At 50.6% G+C, this 25,374-nt stretch overlaps 1 protein-coding gene across 2 annotated transcripts in view; it reads left to right on the top strand.

The window, feature by feature from the left end:
- Positions 1–25,374, top strand: part of PRKD1 (protein kinase D1) — a 720,579-nt gene that overhangs the window by 633,364 nt on the left and 61,841 nt on the right. For both annotated transcript variants that reach the window (XM_069209053.1, XM_069209052.1), the window contains exons 11-14: positions 1,589–1,641; positions 13,121–13,193; positions 18,011–18,117; positions 24,349–24,510. In XM_069209053.1, coding sequence (XP_069065154.1) covers positions 1,589–1,641; positions 13,121–13,193; positions 18,011–18,117; positions 24,349–24,510 — 395 coding nt within the window. The remainder of the gene's footprint in view (positions 1–1,588; positions 1,642–13,120; positions 13,194–18,010; positions 18,118–24,348; positions 24,511–25,374) is intronic.

Below are 25,374 nucleotides of genomic sequence, written 5' to 3'. Positions count from 1 at the left end.
AAATTGGTTTGGCCAGAACTGTCCGTTGTGCATCGTATTGTGCATAGTGGTGACAGATTGGTTACGCCTCTTTCTCTATGCAGTAGGGTGATGGAATTGCTCCACAATGCCAAGACGCCATGTCTTCCATTAAAAGGAAGCCCATGATAACCTTTGGAGGCCTAATAATCAAAATCTAGAAAGATTTGTCATGGAGGTTGTAAGCTGCACGTACACTGACAAGTCATTGCTGTTCCACCTATCAGTTGTGCAGCGAGACCATGGAAGAAACTACGGGCCTGATTTAGAGTTTGGGGAAAGGTTAGTCCATCACCAATGTGATGGATGTCCCACCTCCCATATTATAATCCCATTATCGCCTATGGAACTTGTAATATGGTGGACGGGATAGCCGGCACATTTGTGACGCAGTAACACCTATGCCAAACTCTAAATTAGGCCCCAAGTCGAGTCATTTGTGGGCTTATGATTTTGAAGATGTTAAGGGTAAGTTTGCCATTAATATGGTAGATTATCTTTTGAAATGGCCTGATTTGAAGATAGTGAACAAAGTGAGAACACAGGATATCATTTCATTCCTGGAAAGTTGTTTTCATGATAGAAGGAATTCCTCTCTAAGCAGTGAAAGATACCAGATGTTTGATGTAGAGGATGTGATTCATGTCTAGTTGGGTGGATGGGTTGTAAAAGGAAAGATGACATTTTCTGCTTCCAAGAAGGTTAAAACTGTTTTCAGAAATGCAGTTCTTTTTGTGAGAAATAGTGAGAAATGAAATATTAGAACGCTGACATTGTATCAAGGACGGAAAGTCGCGGAAGTCCTGAATGAAGGGGATGTTTGTGTGAATGAAGCAGGAAGCATACAATGTGGCTGAGGGATTTTGAAGTGTAAATTTTGTATTTAACCTGTGATTTGTTTGTAAACATTTTTCTTAACAGAAAGTACTCAGTCCTATTCAGACTTTAATTCTGTTTTATATTCCAAGTTTTTTCCCCTTTGGTGTTTCTAAAAGTTCAAAGTGGGGGGGGGGGGTTGGTATGTCCCATCTACCCTGAAGTCCACATAGGGCTAGATGTACGTAGCTTTTTCTTGTCGCAAACGGCCTGATTGACAGAATCGGGCCATTTGCGACATGAAAATAGCATTTTGGCATGTACCAATGCTATCCATCTGCCGGGTTTTGCGAGTCACTATTCTGAAGGGGCGTGCTGAGGGCGTCCCTTTCAAATAGCGAGTTGCAGCGGTATGTAAGATTGTTTTGCGACCATGAATGTGGTCGCAAAACAATCTCAATTACCACCAACTACAAGTTGGTGGAAACCCATTTGCAAATGGGACCCCTTCCCCTTTGTGAATGGAAGCGAAAATATTTTTTCACTTTTGTGTATGTTTACCTTTGTGAATGAGCCCCATGGAGTGATCACTGTGAAATAAACAATGTCCTAGGAGATGGGGAGAGAGGGGAAAGTGAGGAAAAAAGTTGAAGAGCCCCTCGGTTCCACTGTCCATGCAGTGCGCCCCCCCCCCAGCTGCCTGATTACCATGGGGGGTCACGGCTTCATCTCATCTCAGTCTCTTCTCTTGCAGAGGACGTGTCCATCAGCATCTCTGTGTCCAACTGCCAGATCCAGGAGAACGTGGTGAGTTACTGCAGGTCTGCCTCTGGCTGAAGGGTGCTGCACTACTGCCCGTTCCAAGAGAGGCGCTGTGCTACTGCGCATCCCAAGAGAAGCACTGTGCTACTGCCCAATTCAAGAGAGGTGCTGCGCTACTGCCTGTCCCAAGAGAACATGCATCGCAACTGCCCGTCACAACAGAGGCACTGCGCTAATGCCCATTCCAAGACAAAAGATGCGCTACTGCCTGTCCCAAGAGAGGCGCTGTGCTACTGCCCATCCCAAAAGAGGCGCTGCGCTATTGCCCATCCCAATAGAGGTGCTGCGCTATTGCCCGTTCCAAGAGAGGCACTGTGCTACTGCCCATCCCAAGAGAGGTGCTGCGCTACTGCCCATTCCAGGAGAGGCACTGTGCTACTGCCCATCCCAAGAGAGGCGCTGTGCTACTGCCCATCCCATGAGAGGCGCTGTGCTACTGCATGTTCCAAGAGAGGTGCTGTGCTACTGCCCATCCCAAGAGAGGCGCTGTGCTATTGCCCACACCCAAGAGAGGCGCTGAGCTTCTGCTCGTCCCAAAAGAGGTGCTGTGTTACTGCCCGTTCCAAGAGAGGCACTGTGCTACTGTCTGTTCCAAGAGAGGTGCTGTGGTACTGCCCATCCCAAGAGAGGCGCTGTGTTATTGCCCGTCCGAAGAGAGGCACTGCACTACTGTCTGTCCCAGGAGAGGTGCTGCGCTGCTGCCTGTCCCAAGAGAGACGCTGCACTACTGCCCACCCAAAGAGAGGTGCTGCACTGCTGCCCATCCCAAGAGAGGCTCTGTGCTACTGCCCATCCCAAGAGAGGCGCTGCGCTACTGCCCGACCCAAGGGAGGTGCTGCGCTTCTGTTTATCCCAAGAGAGGCGCTGTGCTACTGCTTGTCCCAAGAGAGGTGCTGTGTTACTGCCCGTCCCAAGAGAGGCACTACTCTACTGCCTGTCCCAGTAGAGGTGCTGCACTACTGCCCATTCCAAGAGAGGTGCTGTGCTACTGCCCATCCCAAGAGAGGCACTGTGTTATTGCCCGTCGCAAGAGAGGCACTGCACTACTGTCTGTCCCAGGAGAGGTGCTGCGCTACTGCCCATTCCAAGAGAGGCACTGCGCTGCTGCCTGTCTCAAGAGAGATGCTGCACTACTGCCCTCCCCAAGAGAGGCGCTGTGCTACTGCCTGTCCCAGGAGAGGTGCTGCGCTACTGGCCATCCCAAGAGAGGTGCTGCTCTACTGCCCATCCCTAGAGAGGTGCGGCGCTACTGCCCATTCCAGGAGAGGCACTGCGCTGCTGCCTGTCTCAAGAGAGATGCTGCTCACTGCCCTTCCCAAGAGAGGTGCTGCGCTACTGCCCGCCCCAAGAGAGGCGCTGTGCTACTGCCTGTCCCAGGAGAGGTGCTGCGCTACTGGCCATCCCAAGAGAGGTGCTGCTCTACTGCCCATCCCTAGAGAGGTGCCGCGCTACTTCCCATCCCAAGAGAGGTGCTGCGCTACTGCCCATCCCATGAGAGGCGCTGTGCTACTGCATGTTCCAAGAGAGGTGCTGTGCTACTGCCCATCCCAAGAGAGGCGCTGCGCTATTGCCCACACCCAAGAGAGGCGTTGAGCTTCTGCTCATCCCAAGAGAGGTGCTTTGTTACTGCCCGTTCCAAGAGAGATACTGCACTACTGTCTGTCCCAAGAGAGGTGCTGCGCTGCTGCCCATCCCAAGAGAGGTGCTGCGCTGCTGCCTGTCCCAAGAGAGACGCTGTACTACTGCCCACCCAAAGGAGGCTCTGTGCTACTGTCTGTCCCAGGAGAGGTGCTGTGCTACTGCCCGTCCCAAGAGCGGTGCTGCGCTACTGCCCATCCCAAGAGAGGTGCTGCGCTACTGCCCATCCCAAGAGAGGCGTGCGCTACTGCCCATTACAAGAGAGACGCTGCACTACTGCCCATCCCAAGAGAGGTGATGCACCACTGCCCTCCCCAAGAGAGGCGCTATGTTACTGTCTGTATTAAGAGAGGTGCTGCACTACTGCCCATCCCAAGAGAGGCACTGCGCTACTGCCTGTCCTAAAAGGCCGTGCGCTACTGCCTATCCCAAGAGAGGCGCTGCACTACTGTCTGTCCCAGGAGAGGTGCTGCGCTACTGCCCGTCCCAAGAGAGGTGCTGCACTACTGCCCATCCCAAGAGAGGTGCTGCGCAACTGCCCGCCCCAAGAGAGGTGCTATGCTACTGTCTGTCCCAGGAGAGGTGCTGCGCTACTGCCCATCCCAAGAGAGGCACTGTGCTTCTGCCTGTCCCAAGAGAGGTGCTGCACTACTGACCATCCCAAGAGAGGTGCTGCGCAACTGCCCGCCCCAAGAGAGGCACTATGCTACTGCCTGTCCCAGGAGAGGTGCTGCGCTACTGCCTGTCCCAAGAGAGGTGCTGCAATACTGCCTGTCTCAAGATAGGCACTGCGCTACTGCCCATCCCAAGAGAGGCACTGCACCACTGTCTGTTCGCTATTGCCCGACCCAAGGAAGGCGCTGCGCTTCTGTTCATCCCAAGAGAGGCGCTGCGCTACTGCCCATTCCAAGAGAGGTGCTGTGCTACTGCCCATCCCAAGTGAGGCACTGTGTTACTGCCCACCCCAAGAGAGGCAGTGCACTACTGTCTGTCCCAGGAGAGGTGCTGTGCTACTGCCCCTTCCAAGAGAGGCACTGCACTGCTGCCTGTCTCAAGAGAGATGCTGCACTGCTGCCTGTCTCAAGAGAGATGCTGCACTACTGCCCTTCCCAAGAGAGGTGCTGCACTACTGCCCGCCCCAAGAGAGGTGCTGTGCTACTGCCTGTCCCAGGAGAGGTGCTGCGCTACTGCCCATCCCAAGAGAGGTGCTGCGCTACTGCCCATCCCAAGAGAGGTGCTGCGCTACTGCCCGTCCCAAGAGAGGTGCGGCGCTACTGCCCATCCCAAGAGATGCTGTGCTACTGCCCATTCCATGAGAGGCGCTGCGCTACTGCCCATCCCAAGACAGGAGCCTGTGCTACTGCCCATTCCAAGAGAGGCACTGTGGTACTGCCCATCCCAAGAGAGGTGCTGTGCTACTGCCCATCCCATGAGAGGCGCTGTGCTACTGCATGTTCCAAGAGAGGTGCTGTGCTACTGCCCATCCCAAGAGAGGTGCTGCGCTATTGCCCAACCCAAGAGAGGCGCTGAGCTTCTGCTCGTCCCAAGGGAGGTGCTGTGTTACTGCCCGTCCCAAGAGAGGCACTGTGCTACTGTCTGTTCCAAGAGAGGTGCTGTGGTACTGCCCATCCCAAGAGAGGCGCTGTGTTACTGCCCGTCCCAAGAGAGGCACTGCACTACTGTCTGTCCCAGGAGAGGTGCTGCGCCACTGCCCATCCCAAGAGAGGTGCTGCGCTGCTGCCTGTCCCAAAAGAGACGCTGCACTACTGCCAACCCCAAGAGAGTTGCTGCACTACTGCCCACCCCAAGAGAGGCTCTGTGCTACTGCCCATCCCAAGAGAGGTGCTGCGCTATTGCCCGACTCAAGGGAGGCACTGCGCTTCTGTTCATCCCAAGAGAGGCGCTGTGCTACTGCTTGTCCCAAGAGAGGTGCTGTGCTACTGCCCGTCCCAAGAGAGGCACTACTCTACTGCCTGTCTCAAGAGAGATGCTGCTCACTGCCCTTCCCAAGAGAGGTGCTGCGCTACTGCCCGCCCCAAGAGAGGCGCTGTGCTACTGCCTGTCCCAGGAGAGGTGCTGCGCTACTGCCCATCCCAAGAGAGGTGCTGCGCTACTTCCCATCCCAAGAGAGGTGCTGCCCTACTGCCTGTCCCAAGAGAGGTGGTGCACTACTGCCCATCCCAAGAGATGCTGTGCTACTGCCCATTCCATGAGAGGCGCTGTGCTACTGCCCATCCCAAGAGAGGCGCTGTGCTACTGCCCATCCCAAGAGAGGTGCTGTGCTACTGCCCATCCCAAGACAGGAGCTGTGCTAACTGCCCATTTCAAGAGAGGCACTGTGGTACTGCCTATCCCAAGAGAGGTGCTGTGCTACTGCCCATCCCATGAGAGGCGCTGTGCTACTGCATGTTCCAAGAGAGGTGCTGTGCTACTGCCCATCCCAAGAGAGGCGCTGCGCTATTGCCCACACCCAAGAGAGGCGCTGAGCTTCTGCTCGTCCCAAGAGAGGTGCTGTGTTACTGCCCGTTCCAAGAGAGGCACTGTGCTACTGTCTGTTCCAAGAGAGGTGCTGTGGTACTGCCCATCCCAAGAGAGGCGCTGTGTTATTGCCCGTCCGAAGAGAGGCACTGCACTACTGTCTGTCCCAGGAGAGGTGCTGCGCTGTTGCCCATCCCAAGAGAGGTGCTGCGCTGCTGCCTGTCCCAAGAGAGACACTGCACTACTGCCCACCCAAAGAGAGGTGCTGCACTACTGCCCATCCCAAGAGAGGCTCTGTGCTACTGTCTGTCCCAGGAGAGGTGCTGCACTACTGCCCACCCCAAGAAAGGCTCTCTGCTACTGCCCATCCCAAGAGAGGCGCTGCGCTATTGCCCGACCCAAGGGAGGTGCTGCGCTTCTGTTTATCCCAAGAGAGGCGCTGTGCTACTGCTTGTCCCAAGAGAGGTGCTGTGTTACTGCCCGTCCCAAGAGAGGCACTACTCTACTGCCTGTCCCAGTAGAGGTGCTGCACTATTGCCCATTCCAAGAGAGGTGCTGTGCTACTGCCCATCCCAAGAGAGGCACTGTGTTATTGCCCGTCGCAAGAGAGGCGCTGCGCTATTGCCCGACCCAAGGGAGGTGCTGCGCTTCTGTTTATCCCAAGAGAGGCGCTGCGCTACTGTCCGTCCCAAGAGAGGTGCTGCACTACTGCCCATCCCAAGAGAGGTGCTGCGCAACTGCCCGCCCCAAGAGAGGTGCTATGCTACTGTCTATCCCAGGAGAGGTGCTGCACTACTGCCCATCCCAAGAGAGGCGCTGTGCTACTGCCCATCCCAAGAGAGGTGCTGTGCTACTGCCCATCCCAAGACAGGAGCTGTGCTAACTGCCCATTCCAAGAGAGGCACTGTGGTACTGCCTGTCCCAAGAGAGGTGCTGTGCTACTGCCCATCCCATGAGAGGCGCTGTGCTACTGCATGTTCCAAGAGAGGTGCTGTGCTACTGCCCATCCCAAGAGAGGCGCTGCGCTATTGCCCACACCCAAGAGAGGCGCTGAGCTTCTGCTCGTCCCAAGAGAGGTGCTGTGTTACTGCCCGTTCCAAGAGAGGCACTGTGCTACTGTCTGTTCCAAGAGAGGTGCTGTGGTACTGCCCATCCCAAGAGAGGCGCTGTGTTATTGCCCGTCCGAAGAGAGGCACTACACTACTGTCTGTCCCAGGAGAGGTGCTGCGCTGTTGCCCATCCCAAGAGAGGTGCTGCGCTGCTGCCTGTCCCAAGAGAGACGCTGCACTACTGCCCACCCAAAGAGAGGTGCTGCACTACTGCCCATCCCAAGAGAGGCGCTGTGCTACTGTCCGTCCCAAGAGAGGTGCTGCACTACTGCCCATCCCAAGAGAGGTGCTGCGCAACTGCCCGCCCCAAGAGAGGTGCTATGCTACTGTCTATCCCAGGAGAGGTGCTGCACTACTGCCCATCCCAAGAGAGGCGCTGTGCTACTGCCCATCCCAAGAGAGGTGCTGTGCTACTGCCCATCCCAAGACAGGAGCTGTGCTAACTGCCCCTTCCAAGAGAGGCACTGTGGTACTGCCTATCCCAAGAGAGGTGCTGTGCTACTGCCCATCCCATGAGAGGCGCTGTGCTACTGCATGTTCCAAGAGAGGTGCTGTGCTACTGCCCATCCCAAGAGAGGCGCTGCGCTACTGTCTGTCCCAGGAGAGGTGCTGCACTACTGCCCACCCCAAGAAAGGCTCTCTGCTACTGCCCATCCCAAGAGAGGCGCTGCGCTATTGCCCGACCCAAGGGAGGTGCTGCGCTTCTGTTTATCCCAAGAGAGGCGCTGTGCTACTGCTTGTCCCAAGAGAGGTGCTGTGTTACTGCCCGTCCCAAGAGAGGCACTACTCTACTGCCTGTCCCAGTAGAGGTGCTGCACTACTGCCCATTCCAAGAGAGGTGCTGTGCTACTGCCCATCCCAAGAGAGACACTGTGTTATTGCCCGTCGCAAGAGAGGCGCTGCGCTATTGCCCGACCCAAGGGAGGTGCTGCGCTTCTGTTTATCCCAAGAGAGGCGCTGTGCTACTGTCCGTCCCAAGAGAGGTGCTGCACTACTGCCCATCCCAAGAGAGGTGCTGCGCAACTGCCCGCCCCAAGAGAGGTGCTATGCTACTGTCTATCCCAGGAGATGTGCTGCCCTACTGCCCGTCCCAAGAGAGGTGGTGCACTACTGCCCATCCCAAGAGATGCTGTGCTACTGCCCATTCCATGAGAGGCACAGTGCTTCTGCCAGTCCTAAGAGAGGTGCTGCACTACTGACCATCCCAAGAGAGGTGCTGCGCAACTGCCCGCCCCAAGAGAGGCACTATGCTACTGCCTGTCCCAAGAGAGGCGCTGCGCTGCTGCCTGTCCCAAGAGAGGTACTGCGCTACTGCCCATCCCAAGAGAGGCGCTGCACCACTGTCTGTTCCAGGAGAGGTGCTGCGCTTCTGCCTATCCCAAGAAAGGTGCTGTGCTACTGCCCACCCCAGGAGAGGTGCTATGCTACTGTCTGCCCCAGGAGAGGTGCTGCACTCCTGCCTGTCCCAAGAGAGGTGCTGTGCTACTGCCCTTCCCAAGATAGGCACTGCACTACTGTCTGTCCCACTGCCTGTCCCAGGAGAGGCACTGCACTGCTGCCCATCCCAAGAGAGGCACTGTCTTCTGCCCATTCCAACAGACGTGCTTCGCTTCTGCAAGTCCCAAGAGAGACGCTGCACTACTGCCCGTCCCAAGAGAGGTGCTACACCACTGCCCATCCCAAGAGAGACACTGTGCTACTGCCCATCCCAAGAGAGGCGCTGCTGTAGTGCCCATTCCTGGGGAGGCACTGTACTGCTGTCCATTTCAAGGGAGGTGCTGTGCTACTGCCTATTCCAAGAGAGGCGCTGTACTATTACCCATTCCAAGGGAGGCACTACTGTCCGTTCCAAGGGAGGCGCTGCACTCCTACCCTTTCCAGGGGAGACGCTGCGCTACTACCCATTCCAGGGGAAGCACTGTACTACTGTCCTTTGCAAAGGGAGGTACGACTACCCATCCCACGGGAGGCACTGCACCACTATCCATTGGAAGGGAGGCACTACTGCCCACTCCAAGGGAGGTGTTGTGCTACTGTCCACTGCAAGGAAGTCACTGCATTACTGCCCTTTCCGAGGGAGGCAGTGAACTACTGCCTTTCCCAGCTCTACCTCCAGTTGACAGGTGCTGGGCTACTGCTCATTCCAACTCCATTCCAGAGATGTGGCAGTACTGCCCCCTCTAACCTAACCTCTGGCTGAAAGGTGCTGCGCTACTGCCCAATCCTTTACTATTTCCAGGTGAGAGAAACTGCAACACTGCCCGTTCAATCTCCATATCAGATGTGTGGCGCTACTGCCCATTTTAACAATACCTCAGATTAAAAATGTTGTTCTACTGCCCGTTCTAATCCTACATCTGGCTGATGGAATCAGTACTGCTGCCTAGTCCATATCCATGGCCAACCGAGAGGCGCTGCACTACTGCCCATTCTGTCTCCATCTCAAAAGCGCTGTGCTACTTCCCATTACAACCCTTTCTACCGCTGAGGTTCACTGAGCTACTGCCTATTCCAACCCTTCCTACCGCTGAAGTTCACTGACCTACTGCCTATTCCAACCCTTCCTACTGCTGAAGATCACTGAGCTACTGTCTATTACCGCTAGCTGACACACACTGCATACTGCCCACTCTGCCTCTAGTTTATTACCGCCATCTGACACACACTGCATACTGCCCACTCTACCTCTGGTTTATTACACCCAGTGCATACTGCCCACTCTGCCTCTGGTTTATTACCGCCATCTGACACACACTACATACTGCCCATTCTACCTCTGGTTTATTACAGCCATCCGACACACACTGCATACTGTCCATTCTACCTCTGGTTAATTACCACCAGCCACACACACTGCATACTGCCTCCTCTATCTCTGGTTTATTAGGGCCAGCTGACACACACTGCATGCTGCCCACTCCACCTCTACCTCTGACTGAGACGTGCAGTACTAATGTCTGTTCTAGCTCTGCATGTGGCTGAGGACCACTGTGCTACTGCCCGTTCAACCTCTGCACTGGGCACTGCATACTGCCCATTCACCTTTTCCTTCCTGCTGAGAGGTGCTGCACCACTGCTCTTCTACATGTGCCTGCAGCTGAGGGGGACAGTGCTACTGCCCATTCCACCTATACTTTCAGCTGGTGGTGCTGCACTACCCATTCCACCTTCACCTGAAAGGTATCCACATAACTGCCCCTTTAACTTAGATCCTGCGACACTGCCTTTCTAACTCTACCTGCCGCGGGGGGTGCTGTACTGCCCACTGCACCTTCACCCGGGGGGCACACATGACTGCGCTTTTCACTGGGATTCTGCAATATTGCCCTTCTAACTCTACCTGCAGCGGGAGGTGCTGTACTGCCCATTCCACCCTCACCCAATAGTTACTACCCTTTTCACCTAGATCCTGTGATACTGCCCCTGCAACTCTATGTGCAACTGAGGGGACAGTGCTACTGCCCATTAAAACTCTACCTCCAGCTGGAGATGCTGTACCGCCCATTCCACCTTCACCTTAAAAGTATCTACATTACTGCCCTTTTCTCTGGAATCCTGCGACACTGCCCCTCCAACTCTACCTGCAGCTGAGTGGTGCTGTTCTTCCTGTTTTCTGCCCTTTATTATGCTGTGCCCCATCATGCCTGCCCCTGCACTTCTTTTCATACATTTTACCCTCCTGTTATGTCTGTGCCAACTGTTCCTTAAATTTGGTACCCTTATTAAACCCGTGCCCACCTCTCCTTCCTTCTTTATTTTCTGTCCTCTTGACTTTCTTGTGCCCACATCTAGCTGCCATCACATTCTGGTCTATGCCCAGCCTTCCTTATTCTATGCACTCCCACCCGCATGTGCCCACCTCCCTTTCTTCTGCACTATTGTCATGCCCATTTCCCTTAATTTTCTGCACTCTTGGAATACATGTGTACCATACATGTGCCCACCTTCCTGATTTCCTGCACTCTTGGCATACATGCGTATCATACATGTTCCCACCTTCCTGATTTCCTGCACTCTTGGCATACATGCGTATCATACATGTGCCAACGTTCCTAATTTTCTGCACTCTTGGCATACATGCGTATCATATAGGTGCCCACCATCCTGATTTTCTGCACTCCTGGAATATATGCGTATCATACATGTGCCCACCTTCCTGATTTTCTGCACTCTTGGAATATATGTGAATCATACGTGTGCCCACCTTCCTGATTTTCTGCACTCTTGGCATACATGTGTATCATATAGGTGCCCACCTTCCTGATTTTCTGCACTCTTGGCATACATGTGTATCATACATGTGCCAACCTTCTTAATTTGCACTCCTGGAATATATGCGTATCATACATGTGCCCACCTTCCTGGTTTTCTGCACTCTTGGAATATATGGGTATCATACGTGTGCCCATCTTCCTGATTTTCTGCACTCTTGTCTTACATGTGTATCATACATTTGACCGCTTTCCTGATTTTCTGCACTCTTGGCATACATATGTGCAATACATGTGCCCACATTCCTTATTTTGTGCACTTTTGTCATACATACATGTCATCCATGTGCCCACCTGCCTGATTTTGGGCACGTTTGTCAAGCCTGTGCCAACTCTTCCCTATTTTCTGTACTCATGATGTGTCATGTATGCACCCACCTTCCTTATTTTGTGCCCTCCTGTCATGCCTGTGCCAACCTTTCTTTATTGTTGGATCCACCTTTGTTAAATTCTAGTTCTGTGACAGGTCTGAACCCTTTCCTTATTTCCACTGTCCCTGGCATATGTGTGCCCACCGTTCCTACTTACATGCATCACAATACCAGCCTCTGTTTTTCTTGCTTATTTTAATGCACCATGCCACTCCCTTGCCCCATCCTTCTTTTCTGAAATCTTGCCATGCCTGTGCCTACCCTTTCTTAATTTCTGCAATCTTGCCATTCATGTGCCCAACCTTCTCACCTGCCTGTACTCCTACCATGCCTGTGTGCATCTTTCCATATTGCTGTATGCCTCCTGCATGCCAGTGCCTGTGCAGCATTCCATAGTGTCTGCACCCCTAGTCTCCCTTGCCTTCCTGCGCCCAACCCTGTGTATTGTCCTCATTCCTGCCATGCCTGTGCCCACTTGCCTTTCCATATTGTCTGAATGCCTCGAGGCATGTGCCCATCATTCCATAGTGTCTGCATGCCTATGTGCATCTTTGCGCCCACCTTTTCCTACTATCTGCACACTACTCTCCCATGTCTCTCTGTCCCCAACGTTCTTTACCCTCTGCATGCCTCCATGCATGTGCCCACCTATACGTAGTGTCTGCATGTGCCCACCTAGTCTGTGTCTGCACGCCCCCATGATGTGACCACCTATACATAGTGTTTGCATGCCTCCATGCATGTGCCCACCTATACGTAGTGTCTGCATGTGCCCACCTAGTCTGTGTCGGCACGCCCCCATGATTTGCCCACCTATACATAGTGTTTGTATGCCTCCATGCATGTGCCCACCTATACGTAGTGTCTGCATGTGCCCACCTAGTCTGTGTCGGCACGCCCCCATGATTTGCCCACCTATACATAGTGTTTGTATGCCTCCATGCATGTGCCCACCTATACGTAGTGTCTGCATGTGCCCACCTAGTCTTAGTGTCGGCACGCCCCCATGATGTGCCCACCTATACATAGTGTTTGCATGCCTCCATGCATGTGTCCACCTTTTCAGTGTCTGCATGTGCCCACCTAGTCTTAGTGTTGGCATGCACCCATGATCTGCCCACCTTTTCAGTGTCTGCATGTGCCCACCTAGTCTTAATGTCGGCATGCCCCCATGATGTGCCCACCTTTTCAGTGTCTGTATCTGCCCACCTAGCCTTAGTGTCAGCACGCCTCCATGATGTGCCCACCTTTTCAGTGTCTGTATCTGCCCACCTAGCCTTAGTGTTGGCACACCTCCATGATGTGCCCACCTTTTCAGTGTCTGTATCTGCCCACCTAGTCTTAGTGTCAGCACGCCTCCATGATGTGCCCACCTTTTCAGTTTCTGTATGTGCCCACCTAGCCTTAGTGCTGGCACGCCTCCATGATGTGCCCACCTTTTCGTACTGTCTACAAGCCTGCCCTCCCATGCTTTCCTGTCCTCCGCATGCATGGTCCCATCTCCCCACACTGTCTGCTCCTGTCCCCCCTCATAGCCTCCTGTGCCCGCCCTTTTGAAGATACAGACCCTCACTTTCTGCCCATGTTTCCTCCACAGGACATCAGCTCTGTGTACCAGATATTTCCGGACGAGGTGTTGGGCTCCGGACAGTTTGGAATTGTCTACGGAGGTAGGTGCATACCAGGGGGAGGGTGGGTGAGGGAGGTAGGGTGGGGGAAGAGGGAGAACCTGTGAGGGATTCTTGTTAAGGGTGGTAGAGCGCATTTACCAACTGTCCCACACCCGGATTGCGTTCTTTTAGTTTTATCTCTAAACCAATTAGAGCCGCATAATATCTGATTACTCACTCCAGTCTGACATCACACATGCCCACCCACACACTCACAAACTTTTGTGAATAGTAAACACACTCTTCCCAGACAAATAAATGCAGTGAGTTTTGTTATAATCATAAGTGCCATCCAACAAACCTGTGTCATTAAATCAGGATTAATGTGTCCCTCACAGAGACCATTGGGATGAGTGAGTTCTAACTAAGGTGGGCGGAACGCACTGAGTTTCACTCCACAGAATTCCACAGTGTTACATGGAAACTCCAGGAGATTCCGCGGAGGTCCAAGAACCGGCGGATATCATCACGTTGCGCTGTTCGCACTGATTTTTAGCGCTGGGAGCTCATTCCGCACTGAAAGAGTCAGTGCTAATGACACCACGCGCCACGCCAGAGGGTGCTGCTGCTGCTTGAGCTGATTTTGTTGCCACTCAAGTAGATTTTCTACTTGAGCGGCAGGTTTCTCACTGCGAATGGTCGCAACTGCCTGTGACCATTCACGGTAAGAAAATCTTTCCGGGTGCCCTCCAAGTACCAGAAAATCACACTAGGGGATGCCAGCTCTCATTTGTGCTTGCCAACTTACTGTTGGCAAGCTGCACGTGAGAAAAACTCCGCCACACGATGGTTCGCAGAATTTGGCCAAACCTCCACATTACAAGCATAATGCGCAGTGGGCAAAATTCCGCCAACTCCACCGGCGGAGCGGAATTTATTGCCCACTCCTAGTTCTAAGCCCAAAATGTGCTCCCGTACAAAATACACCTGTATGTATCTAAGTGCAACCTTTCCCTGCGTGAAGGCATCGTGAAAGAATACAAGCACTCAAAGATATCTTCAAGGTCTTTCAACATGGCCGAGAAAAGATATGTTGATTCTGTTGTTTAATAATTATTTCTGTTTCGTGACAGACAAATTACTTGCAAAACCTCCAATATACAGAGAAGCAATAACTTGAAGGAAGCAAACCTTTCTCTTTTTATGTTCACTTTGGAGAACACAAGGGTCATGGTTAATAGTGCTGTCTCACAAAGTGAAAGAAACAAAACCTATGTTCACGAGGTGCTACACTTGTCCCAACAAAGCCCACGTAACTGACTTTGACCTATGACAAGTTGAACAAATATTCTAACCTCTTTAAAGCCATGTTCTGGATTTGAAAGAAGGTGCCTGCATTTGTCTCACGAACCGTTGTGGCACTTGCAAGGACAACATAATGATAATGTGAAATATACTATCAGAGATAATGCTAGTCCTAAATGATTGAGGTTGAAACAGTAATATATGCCCAGCGGGCATGTGACCGCTATATATTGGCGTAGAGGGTCACCTTAGATAGAATTACCAGGAATCCCAGCGCTTCTCTTGATCTATACGGTCAAGTTGGTTTGAGAAAGAAGGATTCCTTTTCCAAAGGTGCCAGCGCTCCAGTTGGATATCTCTGTTCTCATTGGCCGGTTCACCGTCTCACCTAGTCATTTTGGCTTCATTCTCACCTCCTCTAGACTAGTCAATGTGTTTGTATTCTTACCACCACTAGACTAGTCATTGTGGCTGCATTCTCACCTCCTGTAGACTAGTCAATGTGTTTGTATTCTTACCACCACTAGACTAGTCATTGTGGCTTCATTCTCACCTCCTCTAGACTAGTCAATGTGTTTGTATTCTTACCACCACTAGACTAGTCATTGTGGCTTCATTCTCACCTCCTCTAGACTAGTCAATGTGTTTGTATTCTTACCACCACTAGACTAGTCATTGTGGCTTCATTCTCACCTCCTCTAGACTAGTCACTGTGTTTGTATTCTTACCACCACTAGACTAGTCATTGTGGCTGCATTCTCCCCAAACATAGACTAGTCTCCCTGGCTATGTTCTCACCACCTCTAGGCTAGTCACTAAAGGCCTAATTTAGATACTGGTGGAGGGGTTACTCTGTCACAATAGTTACGGATATCCCGTCTGCTGAAATCTAAATCACATTAAATATATTGGGAGTAACCCGTCCGCCGAGTTCTAAATCAGGCCCTATGTTTGCATTCCCTCTTTCCACCACCCATGAGTCTTTGGCAGCATATGTCCATGAAGCGTCTCTATAATATGTTTACATAAAGGTGGTAGAAGAAGCTCAGAGACATTATGCCACTCTAGTGTGTTATTGAGGGGAAGCAAGAGTGGATCGAATACTGGTCGATGTGGGCTGATCGACCAAAGCAGGGTGAAGGGGACAGCGAGGAGCCCCAAGGACCAAAAACAAGTGGTCAGATAGGTATGAACCGCTGTAAGACTATAAGGTTGGACCAAGACATGGGCCGGCAGCATGGTGTGGTGTTCAACATTGTCAAAGCAACAGAGAATAGAACGACAGGTGAAGTGACTGTGGTGGGAAGAGGGCGAGGAAGCTGTGAAGGCAAAGTGGACAAGGAAGTGCTCATTAAAGTGGAGATATCGACAGTCCAAGGCGATGAGGGCACAGGCTTTAAAACCCTTTTTAAGACGTGGCTCTACTGATACAATTACCCTCCTCTTCTACCTCTATTTGCCCTCCAGCGCTGAGTTACCCTCTTCGGGGTGCTTTGTTGTGCCATGCTAAAGTCTATAACATAGCAGGTGATTTTAAGAGATAGTGAGTCTGTGGAATACAAGTTATTTGTTGGGAGTTTTTCAGAAGTTGTGAAATAGAGGAGTTGTGGCACTGGGTGGTGGTTGAATGCGGATGAAGGGACTGCTGTGGAGTTATCAGGAAGGGCAAAACCACTGTAGATCTGAAGCAGTCTGGATCTAAGCCAGACAGAAGAGAGTTTATGGTGGGAATTGGAAGTGAGAAAGAGGTTTCAAAGATGTGAGTAGCAAAAGGGGGGGGGGGCGGCAGACTACGGAAGGGGATGACTGCGGTACTTAGTGCAACCTTTTAAAAAACATGTTATGATTATTGTTATTACACAAAGTTGTTGGGAAGCTATCAGGACTTCTAAATGATTGCAAAAAAGCCAATTTTTTGTTTCCCTCCTGTAAGAGTTGCTAGATATATTGAGCCTCAGTCTATTTCCTCTCATTGTACACTTTCCTCAAAGAGCACTAGATCTTTTATACATGAAAGAGGTTTCACCTTTTGATTTTATAGCAGGCTACATATAAAATGGCCATTACACTTGAGACGAATGAGACCACCTCCGCCAAGAGCATGTTTAAGCTTGACACTCCTCATTGCTTTTGCATAAAGAGCATGGGTTGCCAGACGACAAGCTTATAGCATAACCATAGGATCCATGGTGCCCCAACCTCCTGCCTCAGTTGTATCCTTCCCACACTCTGGCATTGCATCTCCTGAGGTAGGACCTGCTGCTGGGTATGTATCAGAAAATACTTCATGAACATGTAGAAAATTTGTACTGATAATTCCTGAGATCAGGCATATTCAGCATATCTGAGCTGGTGGCCACTTTGTTGCCTATGAGGCCTCCATATTACTGAATTAACTTCCTCCAGAAAGCCCAGAGAGGATGCCCTGTGCTGTGGAAGGGGAGTAGTTTTCTCTCCACAAACCAGGCACTCCACCGGGGCTCCTAAGGTAGAAGCTTCATCATAAACATAGACCCCTAGTCCTGGGCGCGCAGAGTGGACAAACTGCTGTCCGGTTCTGCGTCTGAATCAGGCCCGCACTACCCAGAGCAGAGAAGTTCCCCTGAACTTCTAACCGCTGCTGAAGCAACTAGGAGCCTATGAAGGACCAGCCAATGCTATATTAAGGCCACTACAGGCATCTGCCTTAGGGCGCCACCAAAAATGGCCAGACGAGGGCATGTTACTGCAACAAAATGGCCTAAAAAAGGCCTTGCCTCAAAAGAATAGTGAATGCCCACATGGAAAAGCTTCTAAATTACATCAACATGGTCCTTTCTTGTTTTGTTCGCTTTGCGGGCCAGAATTGTTAAGAGTTAGAGTCCTTGTACCACAATAAAAGCTGTATTTCTGTACCTGTTCAGGATTTTCCACCCTGCCCTATGTCCCCACACAACCCCTCTCATGCCGCGCAGTCTGTGCATGGAGACCACCTGCATCTCCTCCGATGCCACAGGGTGCCTGCTTCTCACTCACATGGCCATGGGGAGAGTGGTGAATGATGACTCTTGAATTCTAATGAGGAATACTGACCTCCCTTTCTGAAATCAAACTATCTGGGGCCCTTCAAGCTCCCTTACTGCATGCACTGTAGTATAATGTATAGCAGGGTCACGTTGGCAGAAATAGATACATGCCAGAATTATTTGTGTATTGTTATAAGTGCAAAGGGTTTACATCAGTGGCATACTCAACTAATATAGACTGGTTTAGATAAAGTTCACATCACAAGGTTATCAAAAGTACAATAAAATGCATTTTATGAAGAGTCATTCAGAATTCTACAGTAGCATAAAGCAATATATTTCATAATTAATTCACTTTTGAGCTCATGTTTACCACAAGTGAAAAGCTAGTGATGAGTCAGAGAGCAAACAACACCCAAGCTTGCTTGAAACTGGATGCGAATGCCATTCGCACCCGTTTTAGCGCCGTCGCGGAGGCCTGAACAACCCTGTTTATCAGGTCGAGTTTTGTTCCTGGGCTTACGCCGGGGTCAGTGAAACTTGCTTAATCATATCTTTTGTCTTTAGGGAAACATCGTAAGACAGGAAGAGATGTCGCCATTAAAATCATCGACAAACTTCGGTTCCCGACCAAGCAGGAGAGCCAACTGCGGAACGAGGTGGCCATCTTGCAGGTATGTGTCTGCTGCTTGAGACATGGTTAATAACTCACTCCAGACACCACTAGGGCCCTCGGTGTGGTCAGACATCTTCACAGCCATAACCTGCATGGTGTACCATCATGAACACTTTCTGTTATGGTCAGCTGTAAGAATACAGCCACGTGGTCAGACATCAGCGAAACTACCTTCTACAGCAAGCGACACCCTGTGGTCAGCCATCAGTGAAGCAATCCTCTGTAGCCAGCCATCACACCAACACCTGCGTTTTCCAATACTCAGCAAAGCCACCTACCTTTGTCAGACATCCTGAAAGCCATTTATTCAGGCTTTATGGAAGAATTTCTCTGTGGCCAGCCATCACTAAATTTACCAGCTATCATTAAGAATGCTCACCCTGGTCAGGGATCAGTAAACCACCCACTCTGACCACTAAAGCTGTGATATGAAGTGGTAGCTGAAGAATTTCTACCCCCTGCTTTAAATGAAATGAAAAAACGTGTGTGTATTTTTTGGGGGGGGTTAGGGGGGGCGGATCTAAATGGGGAGTAGCCCAAAAACCATGTCAAACAAACATCAAGAGGGGTGGCCTCTGTAATGAAGGGCGGAGCTTAATACATGTGAGATAGGATCCTGTGCTTGATAAATTAAAAAATAGACTCTTGCGGGGTAATAAGAGATTTATTCAACATTTCGAATAGCATCGCTATTCGGGTCACAAGCAATAGAACAGCCTGACAAAGTGTATTTGAAAGTAATGAAGCAAGCTGCTAAGTGCTTCCTTGGTGAATATTAAAACATAATCAACTCCCCACAGTCATTCAATATTTCCTCAAGCGTGTACTTCAACACACACTCACAGGTACCACAGAATTGAATACCACCAAAGTTTAGAAAAATATATATAGTTTTAATCCTACAATATGATTAAAAATCTTCAAAATCCTATAACTATATAAAAAAACCTTTATACACAGATGCACAAATGAAGGAAGATAATGTAAGACAAAACAGTTAGGGCTTGATTCAGGTCTTGGCGGTAATGGTCCCACTATCACTTTTTTTACGGATTCCCCGTCCGCCTACTAGGTGTTCTGCCCGCTGTATTTAGATGTTGGCGGTCCCATAGGCAAAGGATCTCCTGAGCCCCGACGACTGTCAGAAATCTCCACCCGCGTCGATTCCACAATTGGATATAGGAGCGGACAGCGGGACTGCAGCCAATGTTCCCATCAAGCCAATTACAATGTGCCTTCCCGCCAAAGCAACTGTGGCGGATTTACTTCATCGGCTTGACGGAGTATTTAGAACCCCCACGGCGGGACGCGGTAATCCCATTGAGATTAAATCAGACCCTTAGTCTTTCAGTAGATACACCTCTAGTGTTTGTATCACTGGTGGGCCTTGTATTTGAATCACTAACATGCAAGGACAGCAAGAGCCCGTCGATTGTGCCTTTAGATTTAAACAGACCGACTTAAATAAGAGGTGCCACGCCCTAATCCTTTCCATCAGCTGTACAGGGGCTGGCATATTGCTGATGGTTACATGCTTACACAGTGTCATTGACGTAACATCATGGCTTTCCCGTGACATTAAGTAGAGCCTACAATTTAACACGCGTGGTCTAATGGCTCCAATATGCAGCAAACTGTTGCCAGGACTCACTTAGACTACGGTTTCTACCCATCACTTGGTCATCAAGCTGAGTGTAAGTGGGTGTTGTGTGTCCCTACATGGGTGACTGGGATTGGTGTGCTGAAGACTTACGCTGCACCTCACCAATGATGTCCTGTAAGCCTAAAACACATTTTAGTCTGCTGGTGTGTTGCAGGTGGGACATGGGTAAGCAGTTCTTCTTGCGGCAGAACTAAGAATGACTTTTATACTGTGTTTTTCCTTCTGTAATGTAGAGATGAGCTAACAGGACAGAAAGCAATGCTGGGATATTGTAGGAAAGTACCATCTTGCCTGGCATGTTACCCCCATTTTTCACTGTATATATGTTGTTTTAGTTGTATGTGTCACTGGGACCCTGGTAACCCAGGGCCCCAGTGCTCATAAGTGTGCCTGAATGTGTTACCTGTGTAGTGACTAACTGTCTCACTGAGGCTCTGCTAATCAGAACCTCAGTGGTTATGCTCTCTCATTTCTTTCCAAATTGTCACTAACAGGCTAGTGACCATTTTTACCAATTTACATTGGCTTACTGGAACACCCTTATAATTCCCTAGTATATGGTACTGAGGTACCCAGGGTATTGGGGTTCCAGGAGATCCCTATGGGCTGCAGCATTTCTTTTGCCACCCATAGGGAGCTCTGACAATTCTTACACAGGCCTGCCACTGCAGCCTGAGTGAAATAACATCCACGTTATTTCACAGCCATTTTACACTGCACTTAAGTAACTTATAAGTCACCTATATGTCTAACCTTTACCTGGTAAAGGTTAGGTGCAAAGTTACTTAGTGTGTGGGCACCCTGGCACTAGCCAAGGTGCCCCCACATTGTTCAGAGCCAATTCACTGAACTTTGTGAGTGCGGGGACACCATTACACGCGTGCACTACATATAGGTCACTACCTATATGTAGCTTCACAATGGTAACTCCGAAAATGGCCATGTAACATGTCTATGATCATGGAATTGCCCCCTCTATGCCATCCTGGCATAGTTGGCACAATCCCATGATCCCAGTGGTCTGTAGCACAGACCCTGGTACTGCCAAACTGCCCTTCCTGGGGTTTCACTGCAGCTGCTGCTGCTGCCAACCCCTCAGACAGGCATCTGCCCTCCTGGGGTCCAGCCAGGCCTGGCCCAGGATGGCAGAACAAAGAACTTCCTCTGAGAGAGGGTGTGACACCCTCTCCCTTTGGAAAATGGTGTGAAGGCAGGGGAGGAGTAGCCTCCCCCAGCCTCTGGAAATGCTTTGTTGGGCACAGAGGTGCCCAATTCTGCATAAGCCAGTCTACACCGGTTCAGGGACCCCTTAGCCCCTGCTCTGGCGCGAAACTGGACAAAGGAAAGGGGAGTGACCACTCCCCTGACCTGCACCTCCCCTGGGAGGTGTCCAGAGCTCCTCCAGTGTGCTCCAGACCTCTGCCATCTTGGAAACAGAGGTGCTGCTGGCACACTGGACTGCTCTGAGTGGCCAGTGCCACCAGGTGACGTCAGAGACTCCTGCTGATAGGCTCCTTCAGGTGTTAGTAGCCTATCCTCTCTCCTAGGTAGCCAAACCCTCTTTTCTGGCTATTTAGGGTCTCTGTCTCTGGGGAAACTTCAGATAACGAATGCAAGAGCTCATCCGAGTTCCTCTGCATCTCTCTCTTCACCTTCTGATAAGGAATCGACTGCTGACCGCGCTGGAAGCCTGCAAACCTGCAACATAGTAGCAAAGACGACTACTGCAACTCTGTAACGCTGATCCTGCCGCCTTCTCAACTGTTTTCCTGCTTGTGCATGCTGTGGGGGTAGCCTGCCTCCTCTCTGCACCAGAAGCTCCTAAGAAATCTCCCGTGGGTCGACGGAATCTTCCCCCTGCAACCGCAGGCACCAAAAAGCTGCATTACCGGTCCCTTGAGTCTCCTCTCAGCACGACGAGCGAGGTCCCTCGAATCCAGCGACTCTGTCCAAGTGACCCCCACAGTCCAGTGACTCTTCAGTCCAAGTTTGGTGGAGGTAAGTCCTTGCCTCACCTCGCTGGGCTGCATTGCTGGGAACCGCGACTTTGCAGCTACTCCGGCCCCTGTGCACTTCCGGCGGAAATCCTTTGTGCACAGCCAAGCCTGGGTCCACGGCACTCTAACCTGCATTGCACGACTTTCTAAGTTGGTCTCCGGCGACGTGGGACTCCTTTGTGCAACTTCGGCGAGCACCGTTTCACGCACCCTCGTAGTGCCTGTTTCTGGCACTTCTCCGGGTGCTACCTGCTTCAGTGAGGGCTCTTTGTCTTGCTCGACGTCCCCTCTCTCTTCAAGTCCAATTTGCGACCTCCTGGTCCCTCCTGGGCCCCAGCAGCGTCCAAAAACGCCAAACGCACGATTTGCGACTAGCAAGGCTTGTTGGCGTCCTTCCGGCGGGAAAACACTTCTGCACGACTCTCCAAGGCGAGAGGGATCCGTCCACCAAAGGGGAAGTCTCTAGCCCTTTTCGTTCCTGCAGAAACCTCAGCTTCTTCTGTCCAGTAGAAGCTTCTTTGCACCCGCAGCTGGCATTTCCTGGGCATCTGCCCATCTCCGACTTGCTTGTGACTTTTGGACTTGGTCCCCTTGTTCCACAGGTATCCTAGATTGGAAATCCACAGTTGTTGCATTGCTGGTTTGTGTCTTTCCTGCATTATTCCTCTAACACGACTTCTTTGTCCTTAGGGGAACTTTAGTGCACTTTGCACTCACTTTTCAGGGTCTTGGGGAGGGTTATTTTTCTAACTCTCACTATTTTCTAATAGTCCAAGCGACCCTCTACAAGGTCACATAGGTTTGGGGTCCATTCGTGGTTCGCATTCCACTTTTGGAGTATATGGTTTGTGTTGCCCCTATCCCTATGTTTCCCCATTGCATCCTATTGTAACTATACATTGTTTGCACTGTTTTCTAAGACTATACTGCATATTTTTGCTATTGTGTATATATATCTTGTGTATATTTCCTATCCTCTCACAGAGGGTACACTCTAAGATACTTTGGCATATTGTCATAAAAATAAAGTACCTTTATTTTTAGTATAACTGTGTATTGTGTTCTCTTATGATATTGTGTATATGACACTAAGTGGTACTGTAGTAGCTTCACACGTCTCCTAGTTCAGCCTAAGCTGCTCTGCTAAGCTACCATTATCTATCAGCCTAAGCTGCTAGACACCCTATACACTAATAAGGGATAACTGGGCCTGGTGCAAGGTGCAAGTACCCCTTGGTACTCACTACAAGCCAGTCCAGCCTCCTACAGATATCCAGTGGTTAGCAAGTATTACTCAAGCCTTTCAGCTCATCACTGGTGGTTCTTGGTGTAGCTGTGATTGGGGGAGCTTGGGACCTTCCAGGGACTCTGAGTCTCTCATAATGATGAATGAGATACATGGATCTTCAGAACACGTGTGAGTGGGGAGCACGGGGAGCCCCATAGGGTGTTTGCCAACTGGCTCCAATGGTCCAAGGACCAGTCAAGCCTCGATTTCAAGGCGTGGAGCTGCAGAACATCTGCAAACAGTGCCGGGCTGTGGGAGAAAAGAATGTAGGGGCATTATGACATATTACTCATGCTCTGAAAACTACTCCTACCGCCACAACTGCAGTCACTGCCATTACTGCAACTAGCCTTACTACTAAAGCTGCAATGCAACTACTGCAACGGCTTGCCAACGCACTGCTACTACCACCCCAATACCACCACAACACTAGCTACTACCATTACTTCTGTTGCTAGTACTATTACAGCTGCTAGTTGGACTGCTACTAATGCAGCTAACAATACTACTGCAGCCTCTGCTTCGACTGCTGGGCTTATTACCACTAATACCTATTACACTGCTATTTGTGCAAATAATATTACAAATCTGTTGGGTACTACTTCTGATTTTACTAATGCAACTACTAGTTCTTGTAGTGCTACTCCTACTACTTTACATGTTACCAGGACTATTAAAAGTACTGTAACTGCTAGTATTAGCAGACTACTACTGTTGCTATTAGCACCGCTGCTGTGAGCATTAGTACTCTACGAAGAATGTACTGCTAATGCATCTACTACTATCCATGCTGCAGAGGCTCCAATCACTCACCTGCTGCTAACAGCAGCACTACTATAGTAACTACTACTGCTAGAACCAATACTACAACAACGCTACTTCAATTACTACAGCTTCCACTACTACTATTACTGCTTCTGCTGCTGTGATTTCTAATTACTAATGGAATTGGTACAAATTATGCTGCTACTGAAACTAAGAATACTACTGCTACTGCGACGAGTACCACTACTAGCACTATTATTTCTGTTACTCCTGCTACCGCTATTACTTGCGTAATGATTACTACTGCTACTACTAGTACTGCTATCATTGTTTCTTCTATTACTATTTGTATCAATCATATTAACTGCTTGTTGTGTGTTGATGTTGAACTTTATCAGCACTCAGTACAGGGCACCAGTGGGCCCTGCGGCTCTGACTAGAGTTCCTGAAGTCAGTGCCCCTTCCTCCTCAGGTTGTAATGCAGCTCTCCTCTGATCTTCTTGTTCTTCTCTACAGAACCTGCACCACCGCGGCGTAGTAAACTTGGAGTGCATGTTCGAGACGATGGAGCGGGTCTTCGTAGTGATGGAGAAGCTGCACGGGGACATGCTTGAGATGATCCTGTCCAGTGAGAGGGGCCGGCTGCCCGAACGCATCACCACCTTCCTGGTGACCCAGGTGAGGATCGAGGGCACCACTCTGGGATGGCCAACCAAAAGAGGGGTGGGATATCTGAGTGCATAATCTCCTTCCTGGTGACACAGGTGAGAATTGAAGACACTATTCTGGAGCGACCCACCAGAAGAGGGGCTGGCTGCCCAAATGCATCACCATCTCTCTAGTGACCCGGGTAAGGATCGAGGGCACCACTCTGGGGCAGCCAGCCAGAAGAGCGGCTGCATGTCTGAGCACATCAGCTTCTTCCTGATGACACAGGTAAGGATTGAGGGATCTCTCTGGGGTGAGTCAACAGAAGAGAGGCTGGCTGCCCAAATGCACCACCACCTCTCTTGTGACCCAGGTAAGGACTGAGGGCACCACTCTAGGGTGACCAGGCAAAAAGGGTCCAGTTACCCCAACTCATGATCACACTCCATATGACCCAGGTGAAAATCCAGGATACATCATGGGTCAATGGTCCAGTAAAGGTGTGACTGCTCCTATACATCACCACCCTCCTGGTGACCCAGGTGGGAAACAAGGGAACCACCCTGTGATAATTGGCCAGTAGAGGGGCTGGCTGCCCAGGTCCATCACCACCTTCGTGGTGATGCAGGTCAAAATCCAGGGCACCACCCTAGGGAGGCTGGCTAGTACAGTTGCACTACCTTCTTCTTAAGCCATGGGAGGCTTAAGGGCACCATTCCAGGTTGCCAGGTCTGCAGGGAGACCAACCTCACTGGATGAGGTGAAAGGCCATGCAGCAATTGCAGGTTTTCAATTCAAACGTACAACTTAATAAGATGATAAATTGAACATAGTTGTTATGAGACATGCAGGTTAATGCCCCTGTGTGGAAGTAATTTCTACCCTGTTTAGAGG

Source organism: Pleurodeles waltl, chromosome 9, assembly GCF_031143425.1.
Source record: "Pleurodeles waltl isolate 20211129_DDA chromosome 9, aPleWal1.hap1.20221129, whole genome shotgun sequence".
In the NCBI taxonomy this organism is placed as follows: Eukaryota; Metazoa; Chordata; class Amphibia; order Caudata; family Salamandridae; genus Pleurodeles; species Pleurodeles waltl.
The sequence above is the reverse complement of the archived record's forward strand: the minus strand, read 5'-3'. Positions and strand labels throughout refer to the sequence as shown.